We start from the raw sequence: 14,179 nt of genomic DNA, 5'->3' as shown, positions 1-14,179 counted from the left end.
TGCGCCCCGGCAGCGGCGTGTGGGGCCGCCGGGTCGGGGCCGGGTCGGGGCCGGGCGCCCGCCCTGAGGGGACGGCGGCGGCGGCGGCGGCAGCAGGTGGGTGCCGGGGCAGGTGCGTGCCGGGGCGGGCGGGGACCGCCCTTCGTCCCCCGGGGCTCTCAGCCCCGCGCCGGGGGCTCTCCCCAGCAGCGGCTGCGCCACCTGTGCGGCGCCCCCCGCGCACGCCTCACCCCGGCACCCCCTGCCCTGCTGGCCCCTCGGGCGGAGCGGGGGCCGAGGCCGCCGGGGCCGTGTGCGGGGTGGGGTGCGCGGCCGCGGCTCCGCTCGCCGGGCTGGGGCGGGGGAGCCGGGAGGGACCCCGGCCCGAGGAGGGCTCCGCGCACCGGCCGCGCTGACGCAGGGTCTGGCTCCGGGAATGACTCACGCTGTGCTTCCCGTCTGCGCTGCCCGGGGCACGTTCTCCCTGCTACCCGCTTCCCCCGGCCGCGCTCCCCCTGCTCCCCGGGACGTGCCTCTCCTCTCACCCGCCTCTTCTCCTGCCCCCCGTGCCTGCGACTCCCGGGGGTCCCGCTCTGCCATACTCGGCTGCTCCGCACGCCTGCGCCTTTTCGGAGGGGCCCCGGAGGAGAGACAGTCTGTCTCCTGTCTGGCTGGGGGGAAGAAGCACTCACGAAACGCAGATGGAAATATGGCAGTATCCTCTAGGCAATGGGCACAAATAGACGTGCTGCAGGCCCTGTGATTGTCAGCTGTAATAAATGTTAGGAGAGCAGGAGGCAGATGTAATTCTTCGTACCTGCTGATGTAAATCCAAGGAAGCAAAGAGCCACAGTCACGCGGATTTAAATCTCGTTGCAGGCAGTGGCTGTGGGCTCCGGGACGGCTCTTGATGTCTCTTCACAGAACTGGTAAGGGCAGGACAGAAAAAATTTCCTATGTGTGCCTTTGCTTCCTTCCTAATTTTTTTGAGGGATGCTGAATTTAAGCAGGTGCTTTCCTTCTAAACGTCAGTTTCAGTGTTGGTGTGTGGGGGCTTTATGTGATGTCATAGCTTCCTACTTCATGATGTCTCAGCCCTACTCTTCATGGCTTGCTGTGATTTTTTTTTTTAATAGGGGGACGTGGGAATAAAGGAAGAACAGTGCCTTGAGGAAATGGAGGATCCTTTAGTGCAAATAGATGGGAGAGTGAAGCAGCCTAACTGGAATTAAGATCCGTGGGTTTTTAGTAGTGCAAGACTGGATCTTAAAATCACTCAAGGAACTCTCAGCCTAGCAGGAGTGGGGCACTGCTGTGATTTTGCTGAGCTGTTGATCATGATGCCGTTGCTTGCTGGATAATCTGAATTCTAGGTTAGTTTTTCAGCTGCTACAGAGTCTGGAGTGGTGGCCTGGAAAAAAACAACCCCTGGAACAAAATTCAATTTCATTATTTATTTCTGGATCCACACAATGTGTGTGTGACTGTTCCTAGGCAGAAAAGAAGGCTGAATTCCTACTCTGGAAAATTCATAAAGTAAAAGGGAAGGAAGAGGATGTGAAGAGGCATGACATGTAATTGAAGAGATCAGGGTGGGGACTGGTTGTGTCATGTTAACAGAGTGTTCATTCTGTATTTAACAGATTGAAATGACAAATACTGCCAATTTTAATTCCTGTTTATGATAACATTTTGATAATGTGGTTTGATATTCTTAGGGAGATGTCATTCATTCATAGTGACTCTTCTTCTGAAGAAGGATGAAGGGAATTCCTGAGGGGCAGCAGAGAGGAGGGGCATATTTCTGGAGGAATTGCACTGATCAGGGAATGATAGAATTGAGGTGAGGAAAGTACCTGCTTGCTCAGGACTGAAATAATTCTCCAGTTTTAGGGGTCTTTGCTAATGTTTAGGTTTTTCTTCTTTGCTGGGCATTTAACCTGTCACTTTCCCATAAGGTAGGATCTTCTGCCAATCTCAGTTCTAAAGAACCTTGATGATATTAAAAGACAGGCAAAAATCAAAATATTTGGCTTTAAAAAATTAATGTCTTACCTAAGGTGACATGGTAGCAGTCAGTAGAGATTATTGGTTAAGAGGTCTGTGTGAGAGCTGCCAGTCTTAGTCTCCCATTCTTGGTGAATTGATTTGTGTGTTGCAAAATTGTTTTCCATGTTTGGTATTTGGGATGCTTTGACAAAGGAATAGGTGATACCGTCTTTGAGGCAGTGACTGTTTTGGAAATGGTTGGAATGATGCCTCTTCCTGGCTGTTAATTGCAAACTTCTCACCAACACATCAGAAGCAGCAAAAACTTTTAAAAAATGAATCCTAAGGAGTATTGCAACTTTATCTGCAGTGGTGAAGTTAAGGTGCTTTGTATTTTGGTGCATGTGGTCCTACAGCTTTTCTAGCTGAATCAGCAATGACCCTTGCTGGTGATCTGTATCACACTGGCTGTTCTAGATCCTACCCTAATTCGAATGGATAAGATACAGAGAATTTGCAACTGTCCAGTAGGAGGAGGTAAATAAACAGCTTCATTCTGTGTTGTGGATGTGGTGTCCTAAGTGTCCCTTAAGAGATTGAGATGTTTTGGTACTTCAGGTTTGTGTCCTCAGCCACACAAAGACTTGTCTAAACTTCTTTCTCTGCCACTTTTTATCCCAGGGTCAAGGGTTTTGATACATAAAGCTTACACGGGCTGAGTATCTGGGAGTGCTGGGGAAAATCCCACTTGTCAGCTGTGTTACTGTTGGCACCCTGTGGGAAGGAGAAGGATGTTGTCCTGCCACATTTGTTTTGTCTTTGAGGAGGTCTCAGATTTTTTTAAACTGGATTGTAACCAGTTACATTGGTAACAGAGCAGTTTTGTTCCTGATTTAAGGAAAAATCCCTGGAAGAAATGCAAGCACACTTGTGTTATGAGATAGGTGAAGAGGAGAGAGTGTTGGGAAGAACACACAAACATTTACAGAACTGGTGGGCATTACCATAATAATTGGTATTAGAATGACTACAAGAACTGTTGTTACTACTGGCTGGGAAGTATTTGATGATTCAGAGAATAGAAAGAAAGTCCATAACCTAACAGTTCTTTTTTTCTCTGTAGAAGAAATCTTCCTGATCCACAGAATCAGGAAATATCAGATGTTTTGCCTTGCTTTGTTACAAATGTTAACAATCCTTGTATATTTGATTTTTTTCCTCTTAAGTTATCTGTGCACATAAATTTCTGCAGGAGCAAGAGCTAAGTAGTCCAACATGACGTGCTAGATAAGAGCTTTGCAAACAGTCCTGAGAGGTGTTTGAGTGTTACTAACCTCTTCAGAAGGTTGACTCCTGAAAGACAAAGCCCTGAAAAAAGTTTTGAATGCTGTGGGATATACTTGCCTTAAAAAACATTTTCTGAAGCCAAATGAAACAAGACCTGCTTAGAGTCCTGTGAAGTGAATCTGACTTTTTTTGCGAATACTGGAGCTGCAGGAGAGTGACCTGAAACAAGCCTTTCCTGTGCCTCACCAAGGTGACAGCAAAGCCTCTGCCAATCCTCTGAGGCTCTGTCAAGGAAGAGCCATCGTTCAGGCCCTTGTTCCATTGTCACTGGGAGCAGTAGGATGAGAGCAGCTTGAGAATCAAACTTCCACCTGGGTGAGCCTACAGGGCTGGTGAGGGAGACAGCCTCGGGTGGCACTGCTTGTCACCGCTCAGGACAGGGATGTGATATAAAAGGCTTTGTAATACCTGGCTTTAAATAACTGTCAGTAGTGTCTTTTAACCTCTCTTTGGTTGGTACAGCCCCACATCTCTACCAGGAATATTTTCTTTCACGCTTCTGTATTCAAATGAAACTGGACAGTTGTGATTGATTGCTTTCTACAGACATCTCATAGCTTACAGTCTTGCCATGGACCAGAAGGTAAACAACACTTCTGAAAAATTTTTGGGAAAACAAATTTCTGTAGAGCTCTGCAGAAATGCCTTGGTCCTGTACTGTGCTTATTTGGGTGAAAATTTCCCATTTATTGTGCAGTACTTAACCCTCATAGAACATATGTTCAGACACTAATGAGAAACCTTTGGTTTATATTTGCATAGTGGTGTTTAACAAGGAATTGCCTTTATCCTAAGCCTTGAAGGCTGGGGTGACTGCAGGCCTGCCTTTTTTGGCACATACAGGTTTTCTTGCCTCTGCATTGAAAGCAAGAATTTTGCTGTGCAGTGGGAGTGAACACCATGCAAGTTTGTATCCTGGCCTCTCTTTCTAACTTCATTTGATGCAGATAGAAAACCCTAAAAACAGTTGTTTCTGTACTGGACTGTAATCCTCCTGTGTGAGTTGCAAGGAGCACTCTCTATTCCTGTCACATATCTTTCTACCACTCAGATAGTGGGAGTACTGGGAAAGGGGAAACTCCTCCTCTTCCTCTGATCCCAAGGGTCTTGGCTAACAAAAGGTTTTCCACAGAAGTGCAGTTCATGTTTAGCTGGCATGCTTTTTGCTTTGGAGCCAGGTAAATAAAAGGCAGTTCTGCTCTGGAAATAAAATATCTGTTGATGTGTAGGATATCTGCATTCTCCACAAGCAGGTGTTATGTAGGGGTGTTTCTGAGACAAGGCTGACACATTGAGCTGTGGTTCAGTCCTTCTGTGATCTGTCTGTCCAATGCATAAGTGGTAGGAAGCAGGATTCCACTTTTTTACATCCTTATTTTCAAAATGGAGATGCAGTGGGAACAAAACTGCAAGTTGCTTGTTTTGTTCCTTTTGTGTAAACTGACAGTTTACGTAGTTCAGCAGCTTCAGCCCCACTGGAGCTCTCTCTGTTATTGCAGCAGGCATTGCTGGGCGCCGAGCAGTGCAAGGAGCAGAACTGTTACATGGAAGTATCTTTTAGTTACATTTCTGCACAGAACTGGATTTCTAATGAGGGCAGGAATCTACAAGGTGCTTTATGGCAGGAGACACAGAGTTCCAGTTTTCTTTTCGCTGTCTCTGTTGCTCTTACAGTGCCCTGAGGCAGCAGGGAGGAAACGCTTTGCCCTGCCACATTCCTGCTGTCAGTGTGATGCCAGTTGATGACTGGGCAGCACTGGAGTCCTGGTGGTGCCTCTGCAGTCAGTGGTGTGACCTGTCAGCTGCTCCCCTGCCTGCCTGGCTCTGCAGGCCTCCCCCCATTGCTCTCCAGGTCTCTCATCCCTCTTTTGAGACCTGCCCTAAGCTTCTGGTGTATCTCTGCTTCACTTCCAGTACCACGAGGAGTGGGGTGAGGGCAGTTAAAGCTCCCAGCTCTTCATTCCCAATTGTGTTGTAGAGAGGGGGCCTGAAGGCCACCTCAGCACTTCCAGCCTGCCTTTGTACACGTTCCTCGACACCCAAAGCAGTGTGAGGCCAGTCTGGTTTTAAGCCTCAGACAGGAAGTTTGGGATGAGCCAGATTCACTGACACCTTATTGACTCCTTAACCAGTGCCTGTGTGGGATTCTGCGTATTTTACAAAGCCAGGCTGTCAGGGTGTGCGGGACAGGAGCTCTCTGCATCTTGTCTGCCCCCCTTGCTCAGGTGTGTGGCTGCTCTTTGCTCACTTGTGTGTTTGTTTGTGAGGCTGGAGTTCTCTTCTGACTCTGTGTGCAAAGCAAATATTGACTTGTGGACTAATGGCATTTGCAGCTCCAGGATATGCCTTTGCCTGACTTGAGAGAGACGCTGATGGGGGAAGGGAAGGAAGGCCAAGGGCATCCTCCTGAGAGTTCCCTTGGACATTTCATTGAGCAAATCAGGAGTATAATTTGGAAAATGTAAGTTTTCTGGTTGTGAGAAGACAAAATTGAACTGCCTGGTTCAGTACAGAGCTTTTGTCTGATTTCTGAGAGAGGGAGATGTTAAATTGGAGACAATCTACTTGGGATTTCAAAAGCTGAGCTGGAAGAGGCTTCTAGAACTACACCTACGTGCATAGCCTCCTGATGGCTGCTGTGACTTTCAATCACTCCTCTCTCTTCCAAAACTTTCTTTCTTAATAAAGGAAGAGAATAGAGAGCAGTGGAAACCAGCTGACAATCCAGAGGTGGCAGTGGGATTTACTGCATACACTGTTGCTTTCTGTTCATTAAACATAAAGGAAAACAGAGTTTTTCCCAAACTAGCTTACTGTCAGAAGAGGTGTTGTAACTGTCAGAACAGAGGTGAAGTTCTTGTGACAGTGAATGAAAATTATTCTAGGAAAAAATTGTTATGCTTGTTCTGTTCCTTCTGATGGTACTCAGAGGAGGTTCCTGCATAGTTACTGGTTGTAAAGTTTTCAGGATACAAAAACATTGCTTGGTAAAATGTTTGCCTTCTGCACAGTCTGCTAGAGGTATGCTGCCTTTTTGGTGGATTTTTCTTTTTAATCAGTGGGGGAAGAACACTCTTGGGAAGGAGTTCCTGTCCCAAAATAAAGGTCCTACTGAAAGGCTCCAGATGGTGTAATTTTGTTCTTAGCACATCCTGGCCCTACCAGCACAGGCTTAGGTGGGGATCACCTAAGCAAAAGAGGCCAAGCAGGTAAAACACAGGCAGCAGGAGATTGCTCTCTGGTGTTTACCAGGAGCCAGCTAATTGAAATCTCTCATACTACAGCTGTGGGGAAGAGCCAGTGTGTCCAGGGGAGGCACACTACTTCCAAGTGGAAGTAAATTTGCAGGACTCCTTTGCAAAAATCAATTTCTAAAGGATACCTGCACTAGAAATTAAACTAATTGGACATAATCCTGCATGTTGTGTGTTTGCAACTCCACCAAAGGTATTGCAGGTGGAGTTTTTCAAATGGCTGTACCTGATGCTGACTGCATGCTTCCACTGTAGCCTTCTTTTTCAGGTACATCACACCTGTGTTCCTGCAGGCTGGAAACAATGGTGGTGTGATTTGTTTTGGACTCTGAATTCAAAAAGTAAATCTGTGATTAACAGGTACTATTTGCATTTTAGCAAAAAATACATTTCTTTCAAAATATGAAGACTACCTATTGCGTGACCACAATTGCTTCATATAAGAAACTTAAATTGCCTTTAAACATGGGAGATGCTCCTTAATGTGTGGGTTAAACTGGTTTTGATTTTGTAGTACTGAGGGTTTGGGAGTTGCCATTAATATTTGTTGGATCTGATATATTTTTTCCTTTGTATTTCTTACTGTTTCTTTATTTCAGAAGTGTGTACATTGCAAATAACAGCAACTTCACACATGTGGTTTCACAAGCTTTGTGGAGCTTCTTTTGTTGCTTGCTATCTCCTGGCGAGAGAGTTGCTTTAGGTTTGTATCCCTCAGTCAAAGGAAAGACCTTACTATGTCAATCCTACAGTCAGATCTCCTCCTCCTCCTGGCTCACACTAGGAGGTGCCTGGCTGTGCCAGGGAACCTTCTTCCCAGTTCCTCTGATGCTGGAAGGGCTGCAGTGGCCTCAGCACCTTCTCTTGGAGACACCTGGCTGTGAGGGCAGTGCCCAGGGCAGTGCCTCCACGTGCCACGGCAGGAGCCTTCCCTTGCTGTGATTCCTGCTGCTCACCCTGCCCTGCTGCACAGCCATGTCAGCAGCAAGGTGAGCCTCACGCTCTCTCTGGCCTCTGTCCCAGATGGGTGCTTGCAGGAAGGTTTCTATGGGAACCAGGGGCAGGAAAAACCTGCCCACCAAGTTCAGTGCTCTAATGGCAGGGAGAGGAGAGCAGGCAGGGGGATGATCCCCAGCAAGGCAGAGGCCAGGGCGTGATGACGTGGGCAAGGGAGGGTGTTCCATCTGCTACACCTGTCTTGGGACAAGGAGAGACTCACTGAGCTCTCTCCTGCCCTGTTTCCAAGCACTGTGGTTAATGCCCTTATTATGGGGTTTTCTCTCAGCCACGTGCCTGACACCCTGGCCTGGCTGCTCCACAGCAGGTTGGGTCAGCAGTGTTGTACATGCAGTGAAGGTTAACAGTGGCTGAGGGGAGTCTCTGCTCACAAGCTCAGAGCTCAGGCAATGCCAAGCATGGCACACATACCATGTGATGACTGCATTCCTAATAAAAGCCATTGGAAACAGGGTTAACTGGCCTGAGAGAAGACAGGGGAGGAGGACACCTTGCAGGCTCAGGACCACAGCAGCCTTTGGTTGCAAGGCAGTGAAAAAAACATCAAAATACACTCACAGCAATGTTGAAGTAATGTCAGCCAATTTACCTGCTTGGGGTGCATGCTCTGTGTGTTCCCATGCAATATGAGCATGCAGATGCTCATTTTGTAATTGTTGCTATGTCTTCAACTACTAGAGAAGAGTTGGTGCTAAGGAAACAAACGGACTGGAGTGTAGGGAAGAACACACAAACATTTGCAGAGCTGGTGGACATGCAACTGACCATCCTGTGGACAACACTACTTCTCAGAAACAAAAGCTGAATTTTTTTGTTTGTTTGTTTGTTTGTTTGTTTGAGATTCTTTTTGCCCTAAATGTTAGTGTCAGAATGGATCAGTGTCTGTTCATCCTTTCTGGCCTTTCTCAGGCAGAGATCTGTTTAAATCCATAAGGAGGAAACCTTATCATTTGTGTTCCCAGACACAGATGTTTTCTATGCTTTTGCAGTGGTGTGCAGCTGCTTATCTTGGAGTGCTGTAGCAAGTCACTTCCTGGCTGCAGGTGCTCACTGGAAAGTTCACTGAGATGCAAAGGCCATATAACCTTGTACTAATCAGAACTGTGAAACAGCTTGGATAGGGCCTGTGGGATGAATCCCTGGGTTCCCCCTTTTAGCAGCTTACAGTCATAAGTAGCTTTAATGAAAAGGGAAGCTGGAAAAGCCATCCTAGGTGTGCAAATGTTAGTTTCTCCCAGGTTCTTTCCCAAGGAAGTGTGACTGATCCATCCCAGCACTGCCTTTATCTGCTTGGTAGGGGTGGCTCTTGCTGTCTCCCACACACAAATTGTAAGGTTGATCTTAAAGTCCAGAATCTCTCTGATTACTGAAGTATTCCATTATTTTCCTGGAAATCCCCATAAAAATATGCTGTTAACTAGTGTCAGGAAAGCAAGGAGGGGAACTCTATTGCTTGATTTAGTTCAGAGGAGCCTGGTTTGTGATTCATTGCAGAGGTGCTTGATACTGTCTTGTCCTTATCCACAGGCTTCAGGGACTTGTATTCTGCAGCCCTACACACTTTACTCCTGTGGTGCTACTCCTAAAGTCTCTCTTGGACTTAGAGCATCTAATGATTACCCCTTAAACCCTTTTCACCACTCCTGTCCCTTCTCCATGGTCAGTGTCTTCAGAGAATGATGATGTGTGGGCTATTTTCTTAGTTTACATCATTAAACAAAGGACTCACAATATGCAATGGAAAAGTTCTTAAAAGTTGACTTGTTTTTTTGACATTCTTTCAATCAGCAATGCTGTTATTGCCACAAGAAATTTGGCAAATGACAGTGTGCTATTTCTAGCTGGTCAGTAGGTATGAAACCAAAAGGAAATTCCAGTCTCTGGAATTTATTTCTTGTATACTAAGGAATTTAATTTTCACATGAGGAAGTTGTGTGTGATGGGTCTGTCAGTCCTCCACCATGTTCTTAGATGTTAATTGAATTTTCTCATCACCCTTTTTTTTCTTTTTATAACAGGAGTGTAGCATTTCACCTCTGTGGACAGCATTTCTGGACCTGCTGACACCTGTGGCACTCAGCCTTGCCTAGTGCAATGTCAGGTGAGCACGCAGAAATTGACACAGTATCTCTCATTTCCTTCCTTGCTCTGTCTTCAGCTGAAACTTCAAAACAAAGGTTTCTGGTTCCAAGAGCCATTCTTTACATAAACATACCTTCTGGTCAGATTGAGAGAGAGGAGACTTTGTGACCCAGGAGCATTTTCACTCAGGGTGAACTCATATCCTTCTTTTACAGTGTAGAAGCTTTTTCAGATATTGAACAGAGAGGAAGAAGGAGTTTGAAATGTGTTCTGCCTTCCCCATTTTTCCTTAAGATTTGCTTGATTCTCTTCTCCCCCCAACACTTCCCCCAAAGTGAGTGGCTCACAATGACTGTGAGAGATTTTTGCTGTACAGTGGTAGCTCTAGGACAGGCAGAATGCTGAAGAATAACTGGAGTTCAGTTGTGCACTTCTGAGATAGAAGCTTTGCTAAAACTAGATGGTCTTCTTAGAGAAGCCAACTTTGCCACCATGTACTTATTCCTAGACCTTCCTGGTCAAGCTGGTTATTTCAGGGCACATAACCCTGGGGGAGACTGTGCTTCCAGGCCAAGTAAACCTTTGTCTTGCTGATAGAACAATAGAAGACTTTCTATTTTTTATCTGCTTCAGTTGCAACACTTGATATCTGCTTGTATTCCAAGGGAAGCTGTTCACTGGGGCTCTACCTGAGACTGCAAGGGTGCTTGTGTTGAACACAAAATACTGAGGTTACAGGCATACTTTCATTGCTGCATCTCTATACATGATCTGGCAATATCCCAGCCCGTTGGGAAAAAAGGGAGCAGTTGAGCATCTTTCTGAGGGCTCTGATTTTTCATTCTGGTGCCTGAGTGACAGTTTCAGGGAATTCTGGAGTTCTGCTGGTGCTGGTCCATAGGAGGAATTTACTTCTGCAAAATAATATTTATTTGGTGATAATACCCCTGGCTTGTTGCTGATCTCACAGCTTTTCCAAGCAGGTGAGTGATCATGTGATGCCATGGAACGATTTCTCTTCCCTAATTGCTTTCTTAGAGATAACTCCATTTGGCCCTTTTGCCTCTTTTGCTCAGTAAAAAAGAACAAAACCATCTGAAATTACTGGCTTCCCTGGTGAAGTGGGAGCTGTCTCAATGTTTAGAGTAGCAGTAGCAACAAACTGATGAGTGAGTCCTTCCCATGCTGGAGCAGTCTGTAAGGAGTGTGGATCTTCCAAGGGTGTTCTTCCAGATTTTCACTGCTATGTGTTGATCTCTTTCTGTTTAGGCCGTCACACTCCCTCTGCTGGGGGTCCTTTCTCAGCACTCACACCCAGCATTTGGCCTCAGGAGATCCTGGCAAAATACACACAGGTACAGTGTGGGACAGGGTGAGGATGTTCTCTGGTTCTGCAAAAGTAGAGGGAACCTGGTGGTTTCTGGTGGTGTCTGAAAGCCACAGGGAAAAGGAGAGAGAGGTGCACTTTTCCTCCAGTGCTTTGGTTATGGACTTCACATGTTTTGTGGTTGCATCCTTTTGCAAGAGGATCTTGCAGAGCACAAAGAAACTTCTGTGAATTATTTCCCTGCTGTTTTGCAACTATTGCTCCACTGTAAAAATGTTGACACCCTCAGGGAGCCTCTGTCATCATCAAGCTACTCTGGATGGTTTGTGCATGGCAGGAAATGCTTGTCACCAGGTGGGTAGAGCAGGAAGGAAGGAAGCAGCTGTGGAATTTTGTAATATAGCCACAGTGTTTGCTGATAGCAGATTAAAGCTTTTATTTGGAGGTATGTGGGCAGCACTTCTTGCTTCTTAGGTGCTGCCTGATTCCAGTGCTTGCAAGAGTCCCCACAGGAGGTGCAGGTGGGCTTGCAGGAAAGGGGAGAGAGCAGTAGGTATTTACTCCTAAAAACATCTTGGAGGTAATACCCAGTGTGTATCCCCCAGTACGCCCCAATGCCAACCATGAGCACAGATGAGGAAGGTTGAGATTTGGGTCATGGACCTTAACTTTCTTTGCCTATAATTTGGACTTGCATCACAGGTGCAAATCCCAGTTTTGCCTGCTGCCTTTCAAAGGAAATTTGAGAGCAACAGGCAGAAGATGGAGTGGTGCAGGGAGCTGAGTTTGCAGTGTGTGTGCAGAGGTAACAGGAAGGACAGCTGTGTATTAGTGATGCAGGCAGTAGAGGCCACTTTAGCTGGTGTGTGTATATCCCTCAGTCCATGAGGAGGGCTGTGCTCACCTCCAGGTGAGCAGTTCTGATCTTGATAAGATGCTGAGCTCAAGTCCTGCTGAGAAAATCTGTGTAGTTTTTTTCAATGGAAAAGTCAAAATGGAAATGGCAGGCAACGTCTCCTCAGCTGGGAATTGTGGTGGGAGGCTTTAAAAATTAAAGAGCAAGGGGTCTAATTGCTCAAAGGGCACAGAGTGGGCAGTGGTGGGATGAGGCAATATCCATGTGTCTCTGTTTGGTTATTCAGTGATAAATTGCTTAAAATGTCTATTTTCCTTCCTCACATCTCCCAGAAAGAAGAATCCGTCGAGCAGCCGGAGTTCCGCTATGATGAATTCGGTTTCCGAGTTGACAAGGAAGGTAAAACCAGTCCCCTCTCTCCCACTTGCATTATGTTCAGCCCTTCCCATGCTTTCAAGTGTGGCAGGATTTTACAACCATCCTGTGCTAAGTCTTGTCCACCCACCTGTTTCTGTATCCTATCATTTGTAATCAAGTTCAGAGCATAGACCGTGCAGCGATCGTTTCCATCACCTTATGCTGTGCCTTGGGGAAGAGGGAGAAAAGCTGAGGAGTTACCATTTCCATTAGCAACTGCATGCTGGAGAAGAGCAGCTTTCCCTGTTCACAGTGGGATCTCCATTGTTTTCAGTAGCATTGCAAGGGCTCGTAGCAGGCACAGTGAAATGTGCTGTCTGCTGAAAAACTCATGGCCAAGGAGAGTGGTGCTATGTTCTGCCCACCTCAGCAAAGTGTAGGGCAAAAGCCTACATCCTAGTTTTTCTGCAAGCTGTGGAGGCAGACAACCAAATAGGGAGGAGGCATGGATTGCTCTTGAAGCTGAGGATTAAAGTACAGCAGCTGGCTGCCTTAGCAAAAAGGAAGAGAAAGAAGTAGGAGATGTAGGAATTGTTTCATGTGTTCTGGGGGTCATTCCCAGGGCTCAGGCTGTATAATGTAAGGGCAGAAGTTGTTTGCATGTTTGCCCTGAAGTACCTTGAGTCATAGAGGGTCCTCTTTGAAGCAATGACCTGAAGATGAGGACAGAACACAGTGATTTTTTTTGGCCAGAACATCTGTGCATTATAAAATCAGCAGAAAGATTTGGAGCACATTGCTGGGATGTATTATATTATGAAGGACAGAGTGCCTTATGTCAAACCTGTCCTTGTGCTAAAGTATCTATTTTAGGAAACCAACCTCAGGTTAAGGTGCTCTTGCATTGTGAATTTGGAAGTGTCCTTATTAAAGCATTTTTGGTGATTAAATATCCCCAAAGTTAACATTTTGCACCTCATTACTTCCATGAGCATATAGCTTCTGCTTTCCAGCTCTGAGGCTTGCTATGCTTTTGTCAGCCTGATTTACAGATCCTTACAAAACCCAGCAGGATGGCTGCTGCCAGGATCTTGTTTAATTCCAGCCACACTGTGGTCTAAGTCATGAGTAAGTAGAGACTAGAAGCATGCTGACAGCTTCTTTAGTTCTCAAGGTCCCAAGCCTTCTGCTTATGACCATAAAATTTGCTGCCTGGAGTGGGCAGTTAGAAACCAACCTTTGCCTTTCCATGCTCTGACTGGAAGATATGAATGTTTTGAATGTGCTTTTTTCAGATGGCCATCCTATTCCCCACCCTGCCATGTGTTCATTTCCTCTCCTGTTCCCTCTCTCACTTGTTCCCATTCTTTTCCCTTTGCTGAAGCAGATGGTGCTGAGCCAAACTCCAGCAAGCTTCTGGGAGTCCCACTGACAGAGGAGCCACAGCAGAGGCTCAAGTGGCAGGCTCATCTGGAATTCACACACAACCATGATGTGGGTGACCTCACCTGGGACAAAATTGAGGTCACCCTGCCACATTCAGACAAGCTGCGCTCCCTGGTTCTCGCTGGCATCCCACATAGCATGAGGCCACAGGTGAGAGTGCTGCCTGTTCTGGGCAGGCATTCCTGCCTGGAGTGAGAGATCATGGAATGGGATCTCTTGAGAGGGTGCCAGATTATGGCTTTCTGTGGCTGAGTGACTTCTGTCTCTGTTCACCCTGTCCCCCCAGCTGTGGATGCGCCTTTCAGGGGCTTTGCAGAAGAAGAGGAACTCAGAGATGTCCTATCGAGATATCGTGAAGAACAGCTCTAACGATGAAACCATTGCTGCCAAACAGGTAGGAGATCCTTCAATGCTCAGTGGGAAGAAGGCAAGATTTGCTGTGTGAGGAGGATGGGGTGTCTGCCTGACACCTGCAGCAGGGGCAGTTGAGAGGATGTGTGGTTAACTCCTAATAAAGCTTAATCC

The 14,179-nt window shown here is 46.5% G+C and overlaps 1 protein-coding gene across 5 annotated transcripts in view; it reads left to right on the top strand.

Moving 5' to 3' along the window:
* The window catches only part of SGSM3 (small G protein signaling modulator 3), a 30,567-nt gene continuing 16,388 nt past the window's right edge, over positions 1 to 14,179 (top strand). The window contains exons 1-8 of one of the 5 annotated variants that reach the window (XM_059473395.1): positions 78 to 96; positions 859 to 908; positions 1,698 to 1,822; positions 9,605 to 9,687; positions 10,938 to 11,023; positions 12,184 to 12,250; positions 13,596 to 13,804; positions 13,941 to 14,048. In XM_059473395.1, coding sequence (XP_059329378.1) covers positions 9,681 to 9,687; positions 10,938 to 11,023; positions 12,184 to 12,250; positions 13,596 to 13,804; positions 13,941 to 14,048 — 477 coding nt within the window. In that variant the 5' untranslated portion in view covers positions 78 to 96; positions 859 to 908; positions 1,698 to 1,822; positions 9,605 to 9,680. Of the gene's footprint in view, positions 97 to 858; positions 909 to 1,697; positions 1,823 to 6,824; positions 6,930 to 7,168; positions 7,273 to 9,604; positions 9,688 to 10,937; positions 11,024 to 12,183; positions 12,251 to 13,595; positions 13,805 to 13,940; positions 14,049 to 14,179 lie in introns of those variants that run through there. The other 4 variants (XM_059473392.1, XM_059473393.1, XM_059473394.1 and 1 more) reach the window with 4 other exon arrangements.

This window comes from Ammospiza nelsoni, chromosome 5, assembly GCF_027579445.1.
Source record: "Ammospiza nelsoni isolate bAmmNel1 chromosome 5, bAmmNel1.pri, whole genome shotgun sequence".
In the NCBI taxonomy this organism is placed as follows: domain Eukaryota; kingdom Metazoa; phylum Chordata; class Aves; order Passeriformes; family Passerellidae; genus Ammospiza; species Ammospiza nelsoni.
This window is presented reverse-complemented; position numbering and strand designations above follow the sequence as displayed.